At 40.5% G+C, this 18,584-nt stretch overlaps 1 protein-coding gene across 2 annotated transcripts in view; it reads left to right on the top strand.

Moving 5' to 3' along the window:
- Nucleotides 1–17,816, top strand: part of Esrrg (estrogen related receptor gamma) — a 479,885-nt gene extending 462,069 nt beyond the window's left edge. For both annotated transcript variants that reach the window (XM_052200978.1, XM_052200977.1), the window contains 2 exons: nucleotides 910–1,179; nucleotides 13,883–17,816. In XM_052200978.1, the coding sequence (XP_052056938.1) occupies nucleotides 910–1,179; nucleotides 13,883–14,127 (515 nt within the window). In that variant the 3' untranslated portion in view covers nucleotides 14,128–17,816. The remainder of the gene's footprint in view (nucleotides 1–909; nucleotides 1,180–13,882) is intronic.
- Nucleotides 17,817–18,584: the final 768 nt, after the last annotated feature.

Consider the following 18,584-nt stretch of genomic DNA (forward strand, 5'->3'; position numbering starts at 1 on the left):
TTTTGTTACTCAAGCACAGAAGACAGCTTACACAGCATCTATATTGGATGCTTTCTAAGTTTTAATAAAGAATGGAGCCAGAAATTTCAGGTGAAGATAAGATACAACACTTCCCAACTATGTTTTGTGAACTATCGGTTAGAAAAAGAAAATGTTTTACATTTCCCAAATGCAGAAACAAGTTCATTGTCCTGCCTGGGATGAATGGCCGAGCCAGTGCCTGAGAACGGCCAATATTTTTATTTGGGCTCTGGCTCCCTGTCAGCTTTTTAGACTTGTAAACAAATAGACTTTAATAACAAGAGTGAATTGTGGCTTTTCTCTTGGGCAAGGAGGCAGGTAAGCTAAGATTTCTTCTTTATATACTAGTGAATATTTAAAAGAGAGATGGTACTAATAACAGCAGGGACAAATATCCAGACAACAATGCTCACATGGCTTTAATTCATCACTTGGATGTTACTAAGATATTTCCAAGTTGGTGACTCTTATAAGGTTTCAATCATCTTCCAGGAAGGGAAATTATGATTACCTTTATCTTCCCCATCAATATGGTTTTTTTTAAACTAGGTAGTTGAAAGTACCTGAAAATCTCATCGCCTTTAATGTTGGAAATAGAGCAGGGAGATAATGTGGTGCTTTCTCTGCAAATAGGAAAGGAAACTATCTCTCTATCATGTTTCCCAAGCTAGGTTTGTAACCCTACCATAGTACCTACCGCAGAAGCTGGCTCGTGGCTTCGACTTTGGGTTCACAAAATGATACTGGGGTTGGGGGAATTAATAGCTTCTAATCAGAGCACAGCATGGTTTTGACCTCCAAGGCAGAGACTGCCTACCCCAGAAAGTGCAGGTTGCATTATGAAATTGTGACTTTAGAGTAACTTGATTCCCCCGTCTTCCCTTACAGGCTTCTCTACATTGTCCCTGGCGGATCAGATGAGCCTTCTCCAGAGCGCATGGATGGAGATTTTGATCCTCGGCGTTGTGTACCGATCACTTTCGTTTGAGGATGAACTTGTCTATGCAGATGATTATATAATGGATGAAGACCAGTCCAAATTAGCAGGCCTTCTTGACCTAAATAATGCTATCCTGCAGCTGGTGAAGAAGTATAAGAGCATGAAGCTAGAGAAGGAAGAATTCGTCACCCTCAAAGCAATAGCTCTTGCTAATTCAGGTTGGCATATTGATGTGGTCATTGTTGCGTTGTTAAAGATGTCAGCTGTACCCCTTTCCTTCTCTTCTTGGGGATTTGTGAGACCTAGTTTGTAAGTTCTCCATGAGTCAGCAAAATTATAATCAGCGCAGCTTTCTAGTGAAAAGTTAAGAGAGAGAAAAATAAACTTAGAGGGAACATGTTTTATTGACTTGCTCTCAGAAGCTCTGGCACTTTTACCACCCGATGCTTTTACTAATTTGAACTGTAGCAAAGCAGCCGGTCTTGAGGGACTCACATAAATGGGCACTCTTGGGACAAAATTAGCTTCATTGTTGTTTCTATGCAAGTCAACGTCAGTGAGTTATGGGGAAACAGTCCCCACCTTTCCTCTCAAAAAGGTCAATTTTGCAGTTGAGAAAAATACATGCCGTGTTGTCTTTTGATTTTTGTTATGAAAAAAAAATCCTGGAATCCTCTAGATATCACATTTTGTTCAAAGTGCTACCCTTCAGTAGAGATTAAGAATTATAGGAATAGGTATGTCTAGTGTTTGAGCAGGAGTGTGCTAAAATAGGGGCATACTCTGGTAAGTCAAATGGTTAGTACTTTGTTATATTTTCCCTTTTGCCTTCCCTAAGGCTACATCTCGGTCTTAAGTCTCTTTTAACATTTGCATAAAGTTCAGGATAGATCCCTCCTAATGAAGGGCTGATCATCAGATACCTGTGTGTCAATAACGGCTCTGAAACCATGTTCCATTGACAGTCGCGGGCCTCTCTCTCCAGCTGCTTTCGTTTTGACCCTATCTTTGAACTTTATCTTGGTTGCCGGCCCGTAGTTTTCCCTTTAATTACAAGAAGGAAACTGTCAATAAAATCTGTTAAATGGGATGCAACGAACGGCTTGAATGGGCGGAAGGCTATTTGTTCAAATTCTGCAGTATTCAAGGTATTGACAGTTTGTTTTCTGGGGCCATATGTGACGATCAATCTCAGGCTGGGCTCAGCCGTGCTGAAAAATGAAAAACCAGATTGCTTTTGCTTACTTGTGGATGACGACTTTGTGATTTGGCGCGGTCTGGGCAAGATGAGACCTTCTGCCCAAATTGCCCCCTTGAGAGCCAGAGATGCGTGACTGTTTTTAGAAATAATTTTTAATTGATTTTGTAATTAACAGTTCATCTAAAATATTGATGCATGAATCCTTGGACTGATAGAAGGGAAATTGTTTTCAACAATGAAGTTGTACCTTCTTATTTGTCTTTATAATGGGCGTTAGCATTTCACAATTTTAAATGTGAATATAACCCACTCATTACCACCCCATTTTCCCTCCTTTCCTGGGAACTTAAAGTGTGTGTGTGTGTGTGGGGGGGTATGTGTGTGTGTGTGTGTAAGAGAGAGAGAGAGAGAGAGAGAGAGAGAGAGATGATCTTTTTGTTACAAACTCTTGCTCTGCTCTGGAGAGTGTGTTAGTTTTCTGAGAGTTTGTTAGTTTGTTTAGCCTTCATGTTACAGGACATATCCAAATTAGGTGAGAGATTTCCCAGTACTGGTTTTGCAAAGAAGTTTTACTTGATACTCTCAAAAATGATTCTAACTGAAACCTTTTCCTCTGTTCATTATTTTTTTCTTAAACAGAGCAAGCACATCTGATATCTTTTTATGTTTCCAATTGATTTTGTAAATTGTTAGTTGATTGTGAACCCGGAACAATGCCAAAACTTTGTCATCAAAATCACTGAAAGTTGGCAGTAGGAAGTGTGCCCCGCACAGCTTATAGCTAGGTGTGTTCATGAAGACCACCTCAGTTCCTAACTAGAAGAATAACCATTCATATTGTTCAAATACAAAAGCTCCACTCGTGCTTCTTCTCAGGCTAGAAAAGAACCTGTGGTGCTGCAGGTACAGTTGAACAGTTGACTAGAAGTCCTTATTTAATGTACTCTTTAGTTTCTTTATGTAAAGGACATAGTTAAGACCAATTTTTCCTACCTTGCCAGTTCTAGATCCTGAGTATCATGGCTTCACAGAACATTTCAGCAATTCTAACATAGATTTAGCTCTTGATTCCAAGAAAAGTGAATTGCATCTAGGTCTAAATCACAGTTAGATCTTACACAGACTTTTAACCTTATAATCAAGCCACAGGGACAATGGCTTTGTCCCTATCAACTCCACCCAAAGTCCTGGCTTTCAGTTTGGTGTTCTGGTGTAAACCACTCAGAAAGTAATTTTCTTTCATAATTTGTATGTAGGTTATTTTGTTCCATTTGGTTTTGCCTGTAAATTGGAGGATAGCAGCAAACATGTAGATTTAATCTTGTTTGGATCAAACTTGAGTTTCTTAAATGCTTATAGGCTATTGCTGTGAGCAGATCCCTGTGAGAGCATCCCTGTGAGCACATCCCTGTGTGACACATCCCTCTGAGAGCACCCCTGTGAGAGCTTCCCTGTGAACACATCCCTGTGAGAGCATCCCTGTGAGAGCATCCCTGTGTGACACATCCCTGTGATCACATCCCTGTGAGAGCATCCCTGGGAGCACATCCCTGTGAGAGCATCCCTGTGAGAGCATCCCTGTGTGACACATCTCTGTGAGAGCACCCCTGTGAGAGCATCCCTGTGTGACACATCCCTGTGATCACATCCCTGTGAGAGCATCCCTGGGAGCACATCCCTGTGAGAGCATTCCTGTGAGCACATCCCTGTGACACATCCCTGTGAGAGGATCCCTGTGAGAACACCCCTGTGAGCACATCCCTGTGAGAACACCCCTGTGAGCACATCCCTGTGTGACACATCCCTGTGAGAGCATCCCTGTGAGAGCATCCCTGTGAGAGCATCCCTTTGAGACATCCCTGTGAGAGGATCCCTGTGAGAGCATTCCTGTGAGCACATCCCTGTGAGAACATCTCTGTGAGCACATCCCTGTGTGACACATCCCTGTGAGAGCATCCCTGTGAGAGCATCCCTGTGAGAGCATCCCTGTGACTCATCCCTGTGAAAGCATCCCTGTGAGCACATCCCTGTGTGAGTGACACATCCCTGTGAGCACATCCCTGTGAGCACATCCCTGTGAGAGCATCCCTGTAAGCACATCCCTGTGTGACACATCCCTGTGAGCACATCCCTGTGAGAACATCCTTGTGAGCACATCCCTGTGAGAGGATCCCTGTGAGAACATCCCTGTGAGCACATCCCTGTGTGGCACATCCCTGTGAGCACATCCCTGTGAGCACATCCCTGTGAGAGCATCCCTGTGAGAGCATCCCTGTGAGAGCATCCCTGTGAGAGCATCCCTGTGAGAGCATCCCTGTGAGAGCATCCCTGTGACACATCCCTGTGACATATCCCTGTGAGAGCATCCCTGTGAGAGCATCCCTGTGACAACATCCCTGTGAGAATATCCTTGTGAGTACATCTCTGTGAGAGCATCCCTGTGAGCATCTCTGTGAGAGCATCCCTGTGAGAGCATCCCTGTGACAACATCCCTGTGAGAACATCCTTGTGAGTACATCTCTGTGAGAGCATCCCTGTGAGCACATTCCTGTGACAACATCCCTGTGAGAACATCCTTGTGAGTACATCCCTGTGAGAACATCCCTGTGAGCATCTCTGTGAGAGCATCCCTGTGAGCACATTCCTGTGAGCACATCCCTGTGAGAGCATCCCTGTGACAACATCCCTGTGAGAACATCCTTGTGAGTACATCTCTGTGAGAGCATCCCTGTGAGCATCTCTGTGAGAGCATCCCTGTGAGCACATTCCTGTGAGCACATCCCTGTGAGAGCATCACTGTGAGCATCTCTGTGAGCGTGCACTGATGCTTTGCGTAGATATGCTAGGAAATGCTTAGGCTTTCTTTTAGTATTCAGAATTTTAAATTAACATAAGTGAATGCTTATGTAAAACAATAGTATTTGATACAAACCTATCTGACCTTTTCCTGAATGGCTGAGGACGTTAAGAGAAATCTCATTTATTTATGCTTTATATAATTTTAAGTATTTTCTTTTATTCAATAGTTACCAACACTGTGCTTCTGTTTGGTGAACAGACAGTTGGCTTCCTGATAGGGGTTTTCATACTTTTTAGTGATCACATTTTATTCAGGAATAAATCTGAGTAAAATTAAGTGTTTTTTTACTTCTATATAATACTTATAGAATAAAAATAAATACTGATAGAACACTATTAATACTATTTTGGTCATCAGCTTAAACTAGGAAATAATTTTAGGAACCTCATAATTGAGGACATTCCTCGGGACAAATTGATTTGTATACACAATTCACAATTATAGAATTTCTAGTGACAAAGGCTGTGATTTCTTTAGATGATTGGATTGGGGCTATATTTAGGATAGTTGAATCCTCATGTAAGATTGGCTTAGAATCTCTCAATCATTTGTATTATCATGCCCTTAGGGGGATCTTTTTGATAAACTTTCCTTATAACTTGCTAATTAAATAGTAATATCATAAGTGTGTGTGTGTTTACATAGCATATATTTGTGATTTTTTTAATCTAAGAGGAATGTTTCTGTATTCTATAAGAATGTTTCTGTTTTCTTCATTTCAGAGAACAAGGTTTAGACACATAGGTAGTAGCTGTAAAGTAAGGTAGGTGAATTAAACAATGTCCAGCGTCACTAAGTGACATTAATATTTAAAACAGGTTATAGAGGTGAGGTAATGAGATTTTGATGTAGAGGATGTTTGATTTGGAGACTCTGTGCTGAACCTTCAAGATCCACATGTTAGCATCTCCATGAAGCTAATCAGCAACCATAGACAACACCAACAAAATCCTGTTCAATCTAAAGGCATTACTGAGCTCTTGGCATTTAAAACAAAAACGTGCTCCACTATGTTCATAGCAGCCCTATTTATAATAGCCAGAAGTTTGAAAGAACCCAGGGGTCCCTCAACAGAGGAATGGATACAAAAAATGTGGTATATATACACAATGGAGTACTATTCAGCCATTAGAAACAATGAATTCATGAAATTCTTAGACAAATATATGGAGCTGGAGAACATCATACTAAGTGAGGTAACCCAGTCTCAAAAGATCAATCATGGTATGCACTCACTGATAAGTGGATATTAGCCTAGAAAATTGAATACCCAAAATATAATCCACACATCAAATGATGTCCAAGAAGAATGGAGGAGTAGCCCCTGGTTCTGGAAAAGCAGCATTATAGGGGAATTCCAGAACAGGGAAGTGAGAAGGGGTGGGTGGGGGAGCAGGGGGAGGAAAGATGGCTTATGGGAGTGGGAAGCCAGAAAAGGGGAAATCATTTGAAATGTAAATAAAAAATATATCGAATAAAAAAATTTAAAAAAATAAGCCACCATTTCTATGATGTTCTAGAGATAGCTTTAGTTGCTGGTCTAAAGGGTATACTTATTTATTTTTTCATTCATGTATTGATTGATTGATTGATGGATTGATTGATTGATTGAAAACCTTTCTGTAGCCACCTCTTTTTAGAAAATTCTTTTGAGGAATTTCACACATGCCCATGCAGGTGCCTGTCATGCTCAGCTGAGATAAACTTATATTCACTGTAAGACAGAAAGTTGGACATTTTGAATCCACATTATTTATACCCCACAAGCAACTATGCACCATGTTTTAGAGAGTTCAGTACAGAAACCTGGGCCATTCCTATGTCACCTTGGGGAACCTAAACTGACCGTGTTAAATTGTCTCAGAATTTGATGCCTATGCTTTATTTTGCCATCTCCTGATAATTATAATAGTCACCCCTTGGTATTTGTGAAGAATCAATTCTAGGTTTTCTTTTCTTTAAGGATAGTGACAAAACCTTCAGAATATCAAGTTGTATGGAAAATGGTGACTTTTTATAGTAACTTATCCCTAGAGCACTTACAATTTGTGGTGCTGGGTAAATTCAGGCACACGGTTGACATATGGTGTTGCCTAGGGAACAATGACAGGGACAGCTATGCATCCATCCATCCATCCATCCATCCATCCATCCTTTCATCTATTATCCATCCATCCATCCATCCATCCATCTATCCATTCATTCATCTGTCCATCTGTCTATCTTTTCATTTTGCCTTCTACTTTTGAGACAGTGTCTCACTATGGAGTTGAGGCTACTTTTGAGTTCTCAATCCCTGTCTCTGTGAACCCAGGCTTGCACACTCTGCCAGGTTCTTCCACCATCATAAAAAGCCAGTGATGTAGAGGTTACCTTCATGGTATTGCTGTCTTCTTTCTATTTGGCTTTTATTGGACTAGATATTCCAAGATAATCTTCCATATGAAGATTCTATCTTAATTAGATACAAAGTTTCTTTTGCCCTATAAGGTGACGTTCATGGGTTCTAGGATGGAGGATTTGGGCATCCTTGGAGTCAATTTCAGCCTAATGCAATGAATATATAAGCAAGGTTAAAAAACAAATAAGACAGCAAAGTAGCCAGGAACCCTTCTGGATGTCTTGTTCCAGCCAGAACCCGCCCCCTTTCTTCCAAAGTAACTGTTTTTAGAAAATGAGTTGCTAAATATATGCTTTTGATTCAGATAGTTGCACTGGATTCTCTGAATGTAGCAGAAGTAGACACAAGGGGGGAAAAGGGAACTCTATCCTAAAGAGTAATCATATGTAAGGCATCTACTGTCCTGGCTTTCATGGCTAACACATCCTTTATGTTTGTTAATAAATTGCTTATGTTTAGTAACTACAATAGTCTTTTATCTATTAGCTAATAGCTCTATTTATCTATTAGCTAATAGCTCATTTATCAAGAGAAACAATCCTCCTGATGGACTTTAGGACCAAAGTGTATAATCCAAGTCTAGATATCCTCACTTTCTTTCCATTTTCTTTGGTCTGTTGTGGAAACTGGAATATCTGCCCCTGCAGACTGTTTCACAGCCTGAGTGCCACAGGCTCCTCAGTCTTTCTCTGTCCTTTGTAGTTTGTGTCCATATACTTGAGTCCTTGCCCTGTGGCTCATTGTTTAATGGCCACAGAGGGAGACAAGGACAGTGACCTCTCTGTGACATCAGAGCTGAGGATGCTAATGACTCATATCTGTTTATCATTGGAGATTGCAGAGTACTGCCTGTGGTTTCAATATCTGCTTTTCATTCCATCATGAGATACCTATGAATATAAAGTCCTGTGAAAACTCACCTGCTCGTTACCTGCAGATTAGACAAAGCAAATACTCACATCCTCCTTGTTTTCCAGTTTTTTAATTAAATATATATGTACATGCATATGTGTATGTGTATATATATATATATTCTTTTTAAATGTCATTATACATATAGATATTCTCACATTCTTAATGACTATCAGTCAATCGCAAATATTATCCTTACTGATGCTCAAGGTTGTTCCATGTTAGTCAGTGGTTGATTTCTAGAACACCTTTTGAATGATTTAGTGATTTTAGATAATAGATATACCATTTGGTGTGACAGTTTAAACCAGGACCAGATGGTAACCTGGGAAAGTTCTAGGAACACCCACATAGATGTAATTGTATGGGTTTGGGGGAGCAGTTTTGAGGACAACCTTGTCCTGATTTGTGTTGCATGCGATACTACATGTGCTGGCTTTGCTGCCAAGTTGCTATAAGAACACTTATGATCAGTGCCTCTCATTCTTTTATTTTGTGGGAGAAGACATTCTGTCAATTGAGAGACCATTTGTCTTGCAGTTAACCAGAAGTCCTGGATGGCATCAGGCTGCTGACCATGGGGTCACTCTAGAACATTATTTAGTGTGCCTAGAGAAATTAAAACATCAATTCTCTTTTATGAAATAGACCTTTGTTCATTTCCAGCTTTTGTTTTATTTACCACATTCTGTTTTAATCTTTTAGGGGATAGAAGTTCAGGGATAAAAGTCATATTGATCATCACCTTTCTCATGTAGGGTGATTTACATCACTTGTTACAGTATTAGTTATTGACACCAGGTCCTTCCCACATGCTAGGGAAGCACTTGGTCATTGAACTACATATCCTGTCCATTATAAATACCCTATAAATTGACCAACTCTCTTCCCCAAAGTGAATTAACACTTATGATTTTTCATTCTACATACTAGACTTGATATTGGACATGCGTGTATATTTCTGATACTCAGCTCTAGCTCAGCATGATACATCATTATAGACAATGAGTCACAAGCAGAAATTCAATTCCCAGATTGAACTGCAGCCCTCTGGGTACCCATACCCATGTCCACTGTTATAGAAAGGGCCAATGCTTACTATACTTAATGAATAAAGTAAATGAATTAAAGTAAATGAATTAAAGTAAAGCCTTTGAATGTCCCAACTATGGAAACAGATGTTTTATCCCTGTTCTGAGAGTCAAAGACTGAAATTGCACCCTCTCTTATGGCCTCATCCATAGAGCAATATATCAAACATTATGAAAGTGGAACTGGAGAGGTGACTCGGTGATTGAGAGTACTGGTTGCCCTTCCAGAAGACCTAGGTTCAATACCCAGCACCCACAGAGTAGTTCACAACCATCAGTAACTCAAGTCTCAGGAGATACGAGGCCCTCTTCTGGCTCTGCAAGCACTGCACACACATGGTATACAGTCATACATATAGGCAAAACACCCACTTAAATAAGTAAATCATTAAGGTAGTTATTAGGGGTTGAAACTGCATATAATAATAGTATATATCCTATTTGAACTCTGGCTACATTTTGAAATCTTAATTCTTTTTAGTAGCATACATATGCACACACACACACACACACACACACACACACACACACACACACACAATATAATCCTATTCAGTTGTCCTCAACCAAGAAGTTGTGGACCAAGTCCCAGTACCTTGATTTGGTGGTTCAGGACTTGGACATCCAAATTTCTGCTAAGCTGAACTTGCCCTCTTCCTATGCAGCCTTACACTGTCGCATGTGTTCATGACCAGATGGATCCTGTTAGTACATTTACTTTGTTTCCATTCCTTCTGATTCTGAGACCTGCTTCCTTGGAAACATATTTGAGAAGAAACAAGCACCAATAACCAAAGCCAGACAATCGCCCAGTGCCACTTCTACTGAACCTGGCATCTACATGTCCACCCGAGCCCAAGGAATGGAGCAGATTAACATTACAGAACCAGCACTTGAACTAGGGCCCCTAATGGAGATGAATATTTCCTTCAGCAGTCTGCCGGCTGAATCACGGTCTAATTAAATAGTTCAGATTTAGTGAGTTTGCATTTAAAGTATTAGCAGATCTGAGAACAAGTAAAGCTAAAATGAGTTAGAATCTTTTCTGTAAATGGGAAGTTAAATTATCATAGTAATTTGATTAAATCATTTTTAAATCTCTCCAGCTAAATCACAGCCTTTAAAGAATAGTTTGAAGTCTTAATTGCTGTTTGTGAGCATATCGCTCTGCTATTTGTTCTCGCCTCATTTCCTGTGACATCCCCTCGTATATCTCCCTTCGCCAGGCCAGAGTAGTGGTGAAGGAAAAGCTGAAAAACTGGGCGGGGGAGAAGGGGCAGGGGGCAATGCAAACTACAGCTGGCTTCCCTTGTTTAACGGAACACCACCTAGAAAAGAGAAATATGCTCTAGTTTATTACAATAGTTATAACCCGAACCAAAATAAGGAACTTGGAGACAGGCTAGAAAACTATGAAATAGGTATTTTTCTTCATTAGACCACGCCCTTGTAAAGCAGCAGTCTTCATACAACTGGAGATGCCACTGCTCGGAACACTTAGAGAAGACTGCTGACAAAAGCAGAAGAGTCCATGACTGTGTTCCCGGGCCAGTTCCATTTTCTTTGGAGAAGAAACACTAGCATCATCATATTCTAGAAGTCAAATTTGATAAAAAGGAAACCCGAGTTTACAGAGCTAGTGAGATGGCTCAGCAGGTAAAATGCTTTCCTTGCCAGCATCAGGACCCGTGTTTGAATAACCAGAAGCCATGCCAAAAGCCAGACAGGGTAGCCAGAGCTTGCCAGCCCAGTGGTGAGGAGGCAGAGTCAGGAAGATTCCAGGGACTCACCCGCCAGCCACTCTAGCTGGCTTGGCAAATGACAAGCCACTGGAAGACACTGAAGGCACAGTGGGTAGTTCTTAAAGAAGGCTACAGAGATGAGTATGTGTGAACACATGTGCACTTACCCCAAATGCATAACACATATACACACACAAATAAAGCAAACTAAGTTTGAACCTGAGAAAGCATAGATGGAGGATAATTAACAGGCCGGGCAACTACAAAGCAGCTCCATCACCACCTAGTCCCAGCTAACTGTGGACCACGAGCTCTTGATGCTCCATCATGGAGTCTACTATCAATCACCCTGCCAGTTTCCTTATCCTCTAGTGACTCCCAAGATCACTGTCACATGGGGAGAAGGAGCAAGAAGGAACAATAGCAGGACTTTGAAGTGAGTGTCCTGTGACCCTCACTCATGTCCTCTACAAGGCAATGCCAACCAAGTGATCCATTGGTGTTAGCATAGACTTGAGCATCACTGTATTGTATAATAGCTATGGTTACCATGCCAAGTCAATCTGAATCCCAAGGTAGCATCAAAAACACCATGCAATCATTATCTACTTGGTATAAATAGTGCCAGTTTTACCAATAACTTGGTAATATACTTGTATATGACCCTGTATAAGAAAAAAGCAACAAAATAATTTTAACAGATTGAAGAGTTTTTAGGGGTTGTATTTGTTTTTTGTTTTGTTTTTATTTAAATCAATTTCATTTATTTATATTATTTATAATCCAGCCATTGCCCCTTCTCCCCATGCCCACTCCTACAGTTCCTCATCCCATTCCTCCTCCCCTCTGTCCCTGAGAGGATGTTCCCCCACCACAAGACCTCCCCACTCCCTGGAGCCTCAAGTTTCTCAAGGATTTGGCCCAGCTTCTCCCACTGAAGCCAGTCCTCTGCTACATATGTGTTGCGAGCCTCCGACCAGCTCCTGTCTGCTGTCTGGTTGGTGGTTCAGTGTCAGGGAGCTCCCAGAGGTCCGGGATAGTCGAGACTGCTGGTCTTCCTATAGGGCCACCCTCTTCTGTTTCTTCTATCTTTCCCTTAATTCAACCATAGTGTTCCCCAACTGCAGTTGGGTTGGGTGTAAATATCTGCATCTCTCCCAGTCAGCTGCTGGTTGGGTCTCTCAGAGGACAGCTATGCTAGGCTCCCATGTGTAAGCATATCATAGCATCAGTAATAGTGTCAGGCCTTGGTGTCTCCCCATGAGGTGGATCCCCTGTTGGGCAGGTCACTGGACCACCTCTCCCTCAGTCTCTTCTCCATTTTTGACCCTGTAGTTGTTCTAGGCAGGAACAATTCTGAGTCAGAAAAATTTAACTGTGGGTTGGTAACACCATCTCTCCTCCTCGTCAGGCTCCAGAAAAAAGAGTTTTAGCAGCATTTTACTGGTTATATCCAGTCTTCCTCATTCCTCTGCCGGTTTGTTTTTATTTGGTTTTATTACAAGGTTCTGTTTAGTTTACTCTGTGATCTATGTTTGAATTGTGCGAAACTTTGGCTAACTACATACATCTTCGCACTTGACATTCACAGAGAAAAGGGATTATTAAACATGAAGGGTCCCCAAAGACTCCATTATGTGTAATTAACAGATAAACTGTCATCGGAATCAATAAAACGTGCTAAATGATTCAAACTTGTATATAATTAAGTGTCTGTGTCTGTTTTATTTTTTTTTATCCACATTTCACATTTCTCACAAGGATAATTACTGCAACCTTGTTAACCCTTTATGCTCCTGACTACACTGGATTGTTACATTAGTCAATTTAGGGCCAGAGTTCACTATTACAAATGTGGAAAAATATTTCACAACTCAAGGGAATCTGAGTATATTGAGTATATAAGAATACCTTAATAAGATGTGAGCAATACATTTAAGATCTTGAAGCATTAGAGATAACAGAGATATCATATAGTCAGGGTTTCTGTGTGTCATGTGGAGTTATGAATTATGAGCTTGGTCATTAAGTTTTTCTAACCTTTGGGAAATATGAGTTTTGGGGTAGAAATCTGGGATTTAAAATTTATCTCAACTAACATTTAACATTTTTAAAAAATAGATTTTAAATATAGTATTTTTACTTATTTTTTGAGAATTTCATAGAGTAGATTTTGATCATATTTCTTTCTCTCCCTCCCCTCATTTACCTGTGTTATAATTTCCTTGCTATAGTTCTTTGTTAAAAGAACACATGAAAAAGGCTTAGGGTCATGCTGCCAAGTGTCTGTTAAAGTGTTCTGCTATTCAGTAAGTAATGTATGCTGTAAATACATGTATGTATGTATATATATATGTGCAGATATAAAATAATTCTTAAATTCTAAGCTCATATTGAAGATTACTAAGTAAAATTTAGGGGAAAACATACAGGTTTTGAAGCAGCTTTGACCTTGTGTTGCACAAGAACACACAAGTATTTTATTTAGAATTTTTTCATTTGTGTTCCTTGTAATATTTGATACTGTGTGTGTGTGTGTATGAATGTGTGTAAGCACATGTTTGAATGTGTGTGTGTGTATGAGTATGTGAATATGTGTGTGAGTGAGTGTGTGTGCATGTGTGTGTGTGTCAGTGTGTGAAATAAACTGCATTTTGTTTAGTTATGATTTTACTATTTACATGATCACTGACCTGTTCTGCTTCATTGTCCAGATTCCATGCACATAGAAGATGTGGAAGCTGTTCAGAAACTTCAGGATGTGTTGCATGAGGCCCTGCAGGATTACGAGGCTGGCCAGCACATGGAAGACCCTCGCCGTGCAGGCAAGATGCTGATGACGCTGCCACTGCTGAGGCAGACCTCCACCAAGGCGGTCCAGCACTTCTACAACATCAAACTCGAAGGCAAAGTGCCCATGCACAAACTTTTTTTGGAAATGCTGGAGGCCAAGGTCTGACTAAAAGCCCCCCTGGGCTCCTCCCATCCTGCACGTTGAAAAGGGAAGATAAAACCCAAGAATGATGTTGAAGAATCTTAGAGTTTAGTGAACAACATTAAAAATCAACAGACTGCACTGATAATTTTAGCAGCCACAGTACGATGCAGCCTGCGGATTCCGCCACATCTTCCTGATAGGTTTCCTCTACTTTATCCTGCGGTCCTCTGGCCACGCCCCTGCTTTTCTTCACTCTTCCTCGTGCCATTATTATGTTTTGCTTATTTCACTAATGGTTCCTTCTCCCTCCTCCCCTCCCTCCTCCCTTCCCTCCTCCCTCTCCCCTTCCTTTCTTCTGCCCCCTTCCTTTTTCTCCCTTTCTCCAATCTTCTTCTCTTGCCTTGCTCTCATCTGTCTTCCCTTTCTCACATCCCCTCCCACTCCACATGTTCAATACCTCTGATTGTACGGAACATTTCTTTTACCTCTTGCATCTCTTCCCTGTCTCTTCCTTCCCCAATTTTTGTTTCCTTTCCTTCCTTCTGCTGCTGAACTTTAAAAGCGGTCTCTAACTGGAGAGAGAGAGAGAGAGATGGAAGCCAGCCCTGCCAAAGGACAGAAATTCATACTACGGATGCCAGCGAACTTGTCGTGAACCATGGCATCCCCAGCGAGTAAGGAGTCCAAGAGAGAACCGTACCTAAAGAACCGTGCAGCACACACGGATCGACTTAGTGCAGCAGCAGATTCTACGGGGCAGCCTCCGATCAGACAACCTAAGTGGCGCATTGGCTGCTTCTCCTTGCTTTCTCATCTAGATCAGTTACAGCCATTTGATTCCTTAATTCTTTTGTCAAGTCTTCCAGATGTTGGTTAGTTTAGCTACTATGTAACTTTTTCAGGGAATCGTTTAAGCTTTATTCATTCATGCAATACTAGAGAGGGGTAATGATACCGCAACCTCGTGCTGGCTTTGAACAATTGAACACTAATGAAGGACAAATGAACCCTGAAGGAAGATTTTTAAAAATGTTTCGTTTCTTCTTACAAAATGGAGATTTTTTTGTACCAGCTTTACCACCTTTCAGCCATTTATTAATATGGGGATTTAACTTACTCAAGCAATAGTGGAAGGGAAGGTGCATATTACCACGGATGCAATTTATGTTGTGTGCCAGTCTGGTCCCAAACATCAGTTTCTTACATGAGCTCCAGTTTGCCTAAATGTTCACTGACACCAAGGATTAGATTATACCTACCGTGACACCGAACGGTCCCATCCACGAGCACTGCACATGGGATCCCTATCTGTAGAATTAGCACCAGTCCACCTCCCCGCTGGGAGGGACAGTCGCCATACGATTTCTAGCTGCCCTCGTGGTTAGGAACAAGATGCTGCCTGTATGCAGTTACAAACTCTGTCTCAGAAGGAGCTGTGAGCCAATATCATTTCAGAGGCAATAAGGCTAAGGCCAGAATTCAAACAAACCAATCGTCAAAGACAGCAGACGCCTGACCAAATTCTAAAATCCTAATCCATAGGAGTTGATTCACTTAGGAATGGTTGTTTAAATTAACCTGCAGGTTTGTTTTGTTTTGTTGTTTGTGTTTTTTTTACCAAAAAGCTAAGCCAATAGATGTGCTTTTCAGCAAGTATGGTCACAGCACGAAGGTCAGTCAGGTTTCAGACTGTAAACAGGTGTAATCTAATGAAGAAATCAGATGCCCCCTCCCGAAACCTACAGTCGCCGATTAACCAGAAAACAGTAACCTCCATAGAACGCTTTTACCAATGGACCAGTGTTAGTAGCTGCTCTCTGTATTCTGTGGACAGTCTTATTCTATGTACACAGATGTAATTAAAGTTGTACTCCTAACAAACAAAAGAATAGTTCAGCTTCAATGCTCCATGTTTGCTGCGCTTTTCTGAACTTTACGTTGCATTCAGAAACTGTCGTCTTGTCCTTGTGGTGTTTGGATTCTTGTGGTGTGTGCTTTTAGACACAGGGTAGAATTAGAGACAGTATTGGATGTATACTTCCTCAGGAGACTACAGTAGTATATTCTACTCCTTACCAGTAATAACTAAGAGATTGAAACTCCAAAACAGTATTCATTACGATCAGAAACACATCAAAATCATAATAATATTTTCAAAAAGGGATAATTTCTCTAATGGTTTATTATAGAATACCAATGTATAGCTTAGACATAAACTTTGAATATTCAAGAATATAGATAAGTCTAATTTTTAAATGCTGTATATATGGCTTTCACCTGATCATCTCTCAGATGGTGTTATTAACTTGCTCTGTGTCGTTGCAAACCTTTTTGGTGCGGACTTGCTTCCCAAACTATTGCTACTTTGTGTGCGTTAAGCAAAATACCTTGGACTGAGGCTGTCTCAGCCCTGTGCTAGGAATACTGTGTATCTATCATTAGCTATATGGGAATATATTGTAGATTGTGGTTCTCAGTAGAGAAAGTGACTGTAGTGTGAATCTAGGTAAATCATCATTAGCAATTCATTCGGATGGTCAATAACTTGAAATTGATAGCTGTGATAAGTTAAAAAAAATTGGCAAATCCCTGACTAAACATCAACAGAAAAATACAACTCCTGGGGGGGGGGGGAAGGTGCTCATCCTGTAAGGTTCTTTCATCATGTAAGTGTTTAAAACATTATTTTGCAGAAGGTTGATGCAGGGTTTAAGTTACTACTGGGCAATTACACTATATATACAAATGGAATATAGACAGTGTATTCACCGTTTCACTGAGTCACATCAAAGTATCTGAGCTTCAGAACCCAGAGCCCGCAAGTGGTCACGTGAGGCAGAGATACATTTAAAGAATGAGGCACAATGTGCAGTCCTCTGTTTAAAAGACTTGGCCTTTTAAAACAACAAATATCTCACAACTAAGGTGAAAACAAAAAACAGCTTAAAATGTAGATCCAAGAGAAATGCACGGGCTTTAGGGTAAATACCATTTGTACCTTGCTCGAGCGAAGTTTATTGTTCTTTTCAAGTTTCTAGCAAGACCGTTTAGTTAATGCCAGCTGTCAGGAAGATACCAAGGTATATGTTTTAGCCATGCAATTTACAGTTTTATTTTCTTAAAGGTTTGTCATTATTTAAGGCAATATGATTGTTTTGGCTCCTTGTAGTGACTCTCGTGTTTTAATCAAGTCAGATTGTTGTATTTATTCCACTATTTTGCATTTAAATGATAACATAAAAGATATAAAAAATTTAAAACTGCTATTTTTCTTATAGAAGAGAAAATGGATGTTGGTGATTGTATTTTAATTATTTAAGCATCTCTGTTTACCTGCCTGGGACAACATTTTATGGCAGTCTTATGTGCAAGGATCGTAAATGGACAAAACAAAAAAAAATTAAACTGCTTACAATGATCCAGGAGTTGCATTATAGCCAGTAGTAAAAATAATAATGATAATAATAATTAATAATTATGAAACCATGTCTATAGCTGTAGATGGGCATCACATCTGTAAAGCAATCAATTGTATATTTTTGTGATGTGTACCATACTGTGTGCTCCAGCAAATGTCCATTTGTGTAAATGTATTTATTTTATATTGTATATATTGTTAAATGCAAAAAGGAGCTATGATTCTGTGACTCCAATCAGTTCAGATATGTAACTCAAATTATTCTGCCTTTCAGGAGGATGGTAGATCAATATTAAACAAGCTTCCACTTTTTGCCGCTCTTTTGTGTTGCGTTTCATTTTTCCCTCGCTAAAGAAACAAACGGATCAGCAGTGCTCTTTGTTGCCTCTCGTCAAAGAGTAGCTCTGAGGACCCGGTCCCTAAAAATAAAGTAGGACTTTAAGTAAGAGCTATATAAAGGCTTGTCAGAATGAATTCTAGGGTGCCAAGAGACATTTTGCATATTTAAGGGTATGCAAAGTGTCTCATGGCACATTAGAATTCATTCTGACAGGCCTTTATATAGCTCATATTTAATCTTAAGCAGCCCCACATCACCCTGCATTACTCAAAATCATCGCCTCTATGTCAATGTCATAACAGAAAACTTTCCCCTATTTTAAGATCATATTAAAACCTGTGAGAGATATCTATTATTTCCTTCTATCGACAATTAAATCAAGCTCTTGGGGCTGGCATGCACTGAGCTCAGGGAGTGCCCGGCTTTGGTGGAGGGAGTCCACAGATCAGCCACTGGCCAGCTCTCTCGCATCAGGAGTCTTGGCAGAGCCTTCTGATCCATGCGTGGGGAGGAGGGCTGTCTTGGAATTCAGGAAGGCTAACCAGCACTGCTGACAGCTAATAACCTTCTTCTGCCCTCGCTGCTTGGGGTCAACTTGGAGCTCTCCCTGGACCCCCCTGGAAACATCACCAAGTGCTAATGTGCTCTCTCTTGCTGGCCCTGCCTAGCCTGTCTTTATTTCCTCTGCCCAGCTTGAGAGTATTTTGTCAGTGTGCTTAC

The sequence above is a fragment of the Apodemus sylvaticus genome, chromosome 12, assembly GCF_947179515.1.
Source record: "Apodemus sylvaticus chromosome 12, mApoSyl1.1, whole genome shotgun sequence".
Lineage (NCBI taxonomy): Eukaryota > Metazoa > Chordata > Mammalia > Rodentia > Muridae > Apodemus > Apodemus sylvaticus.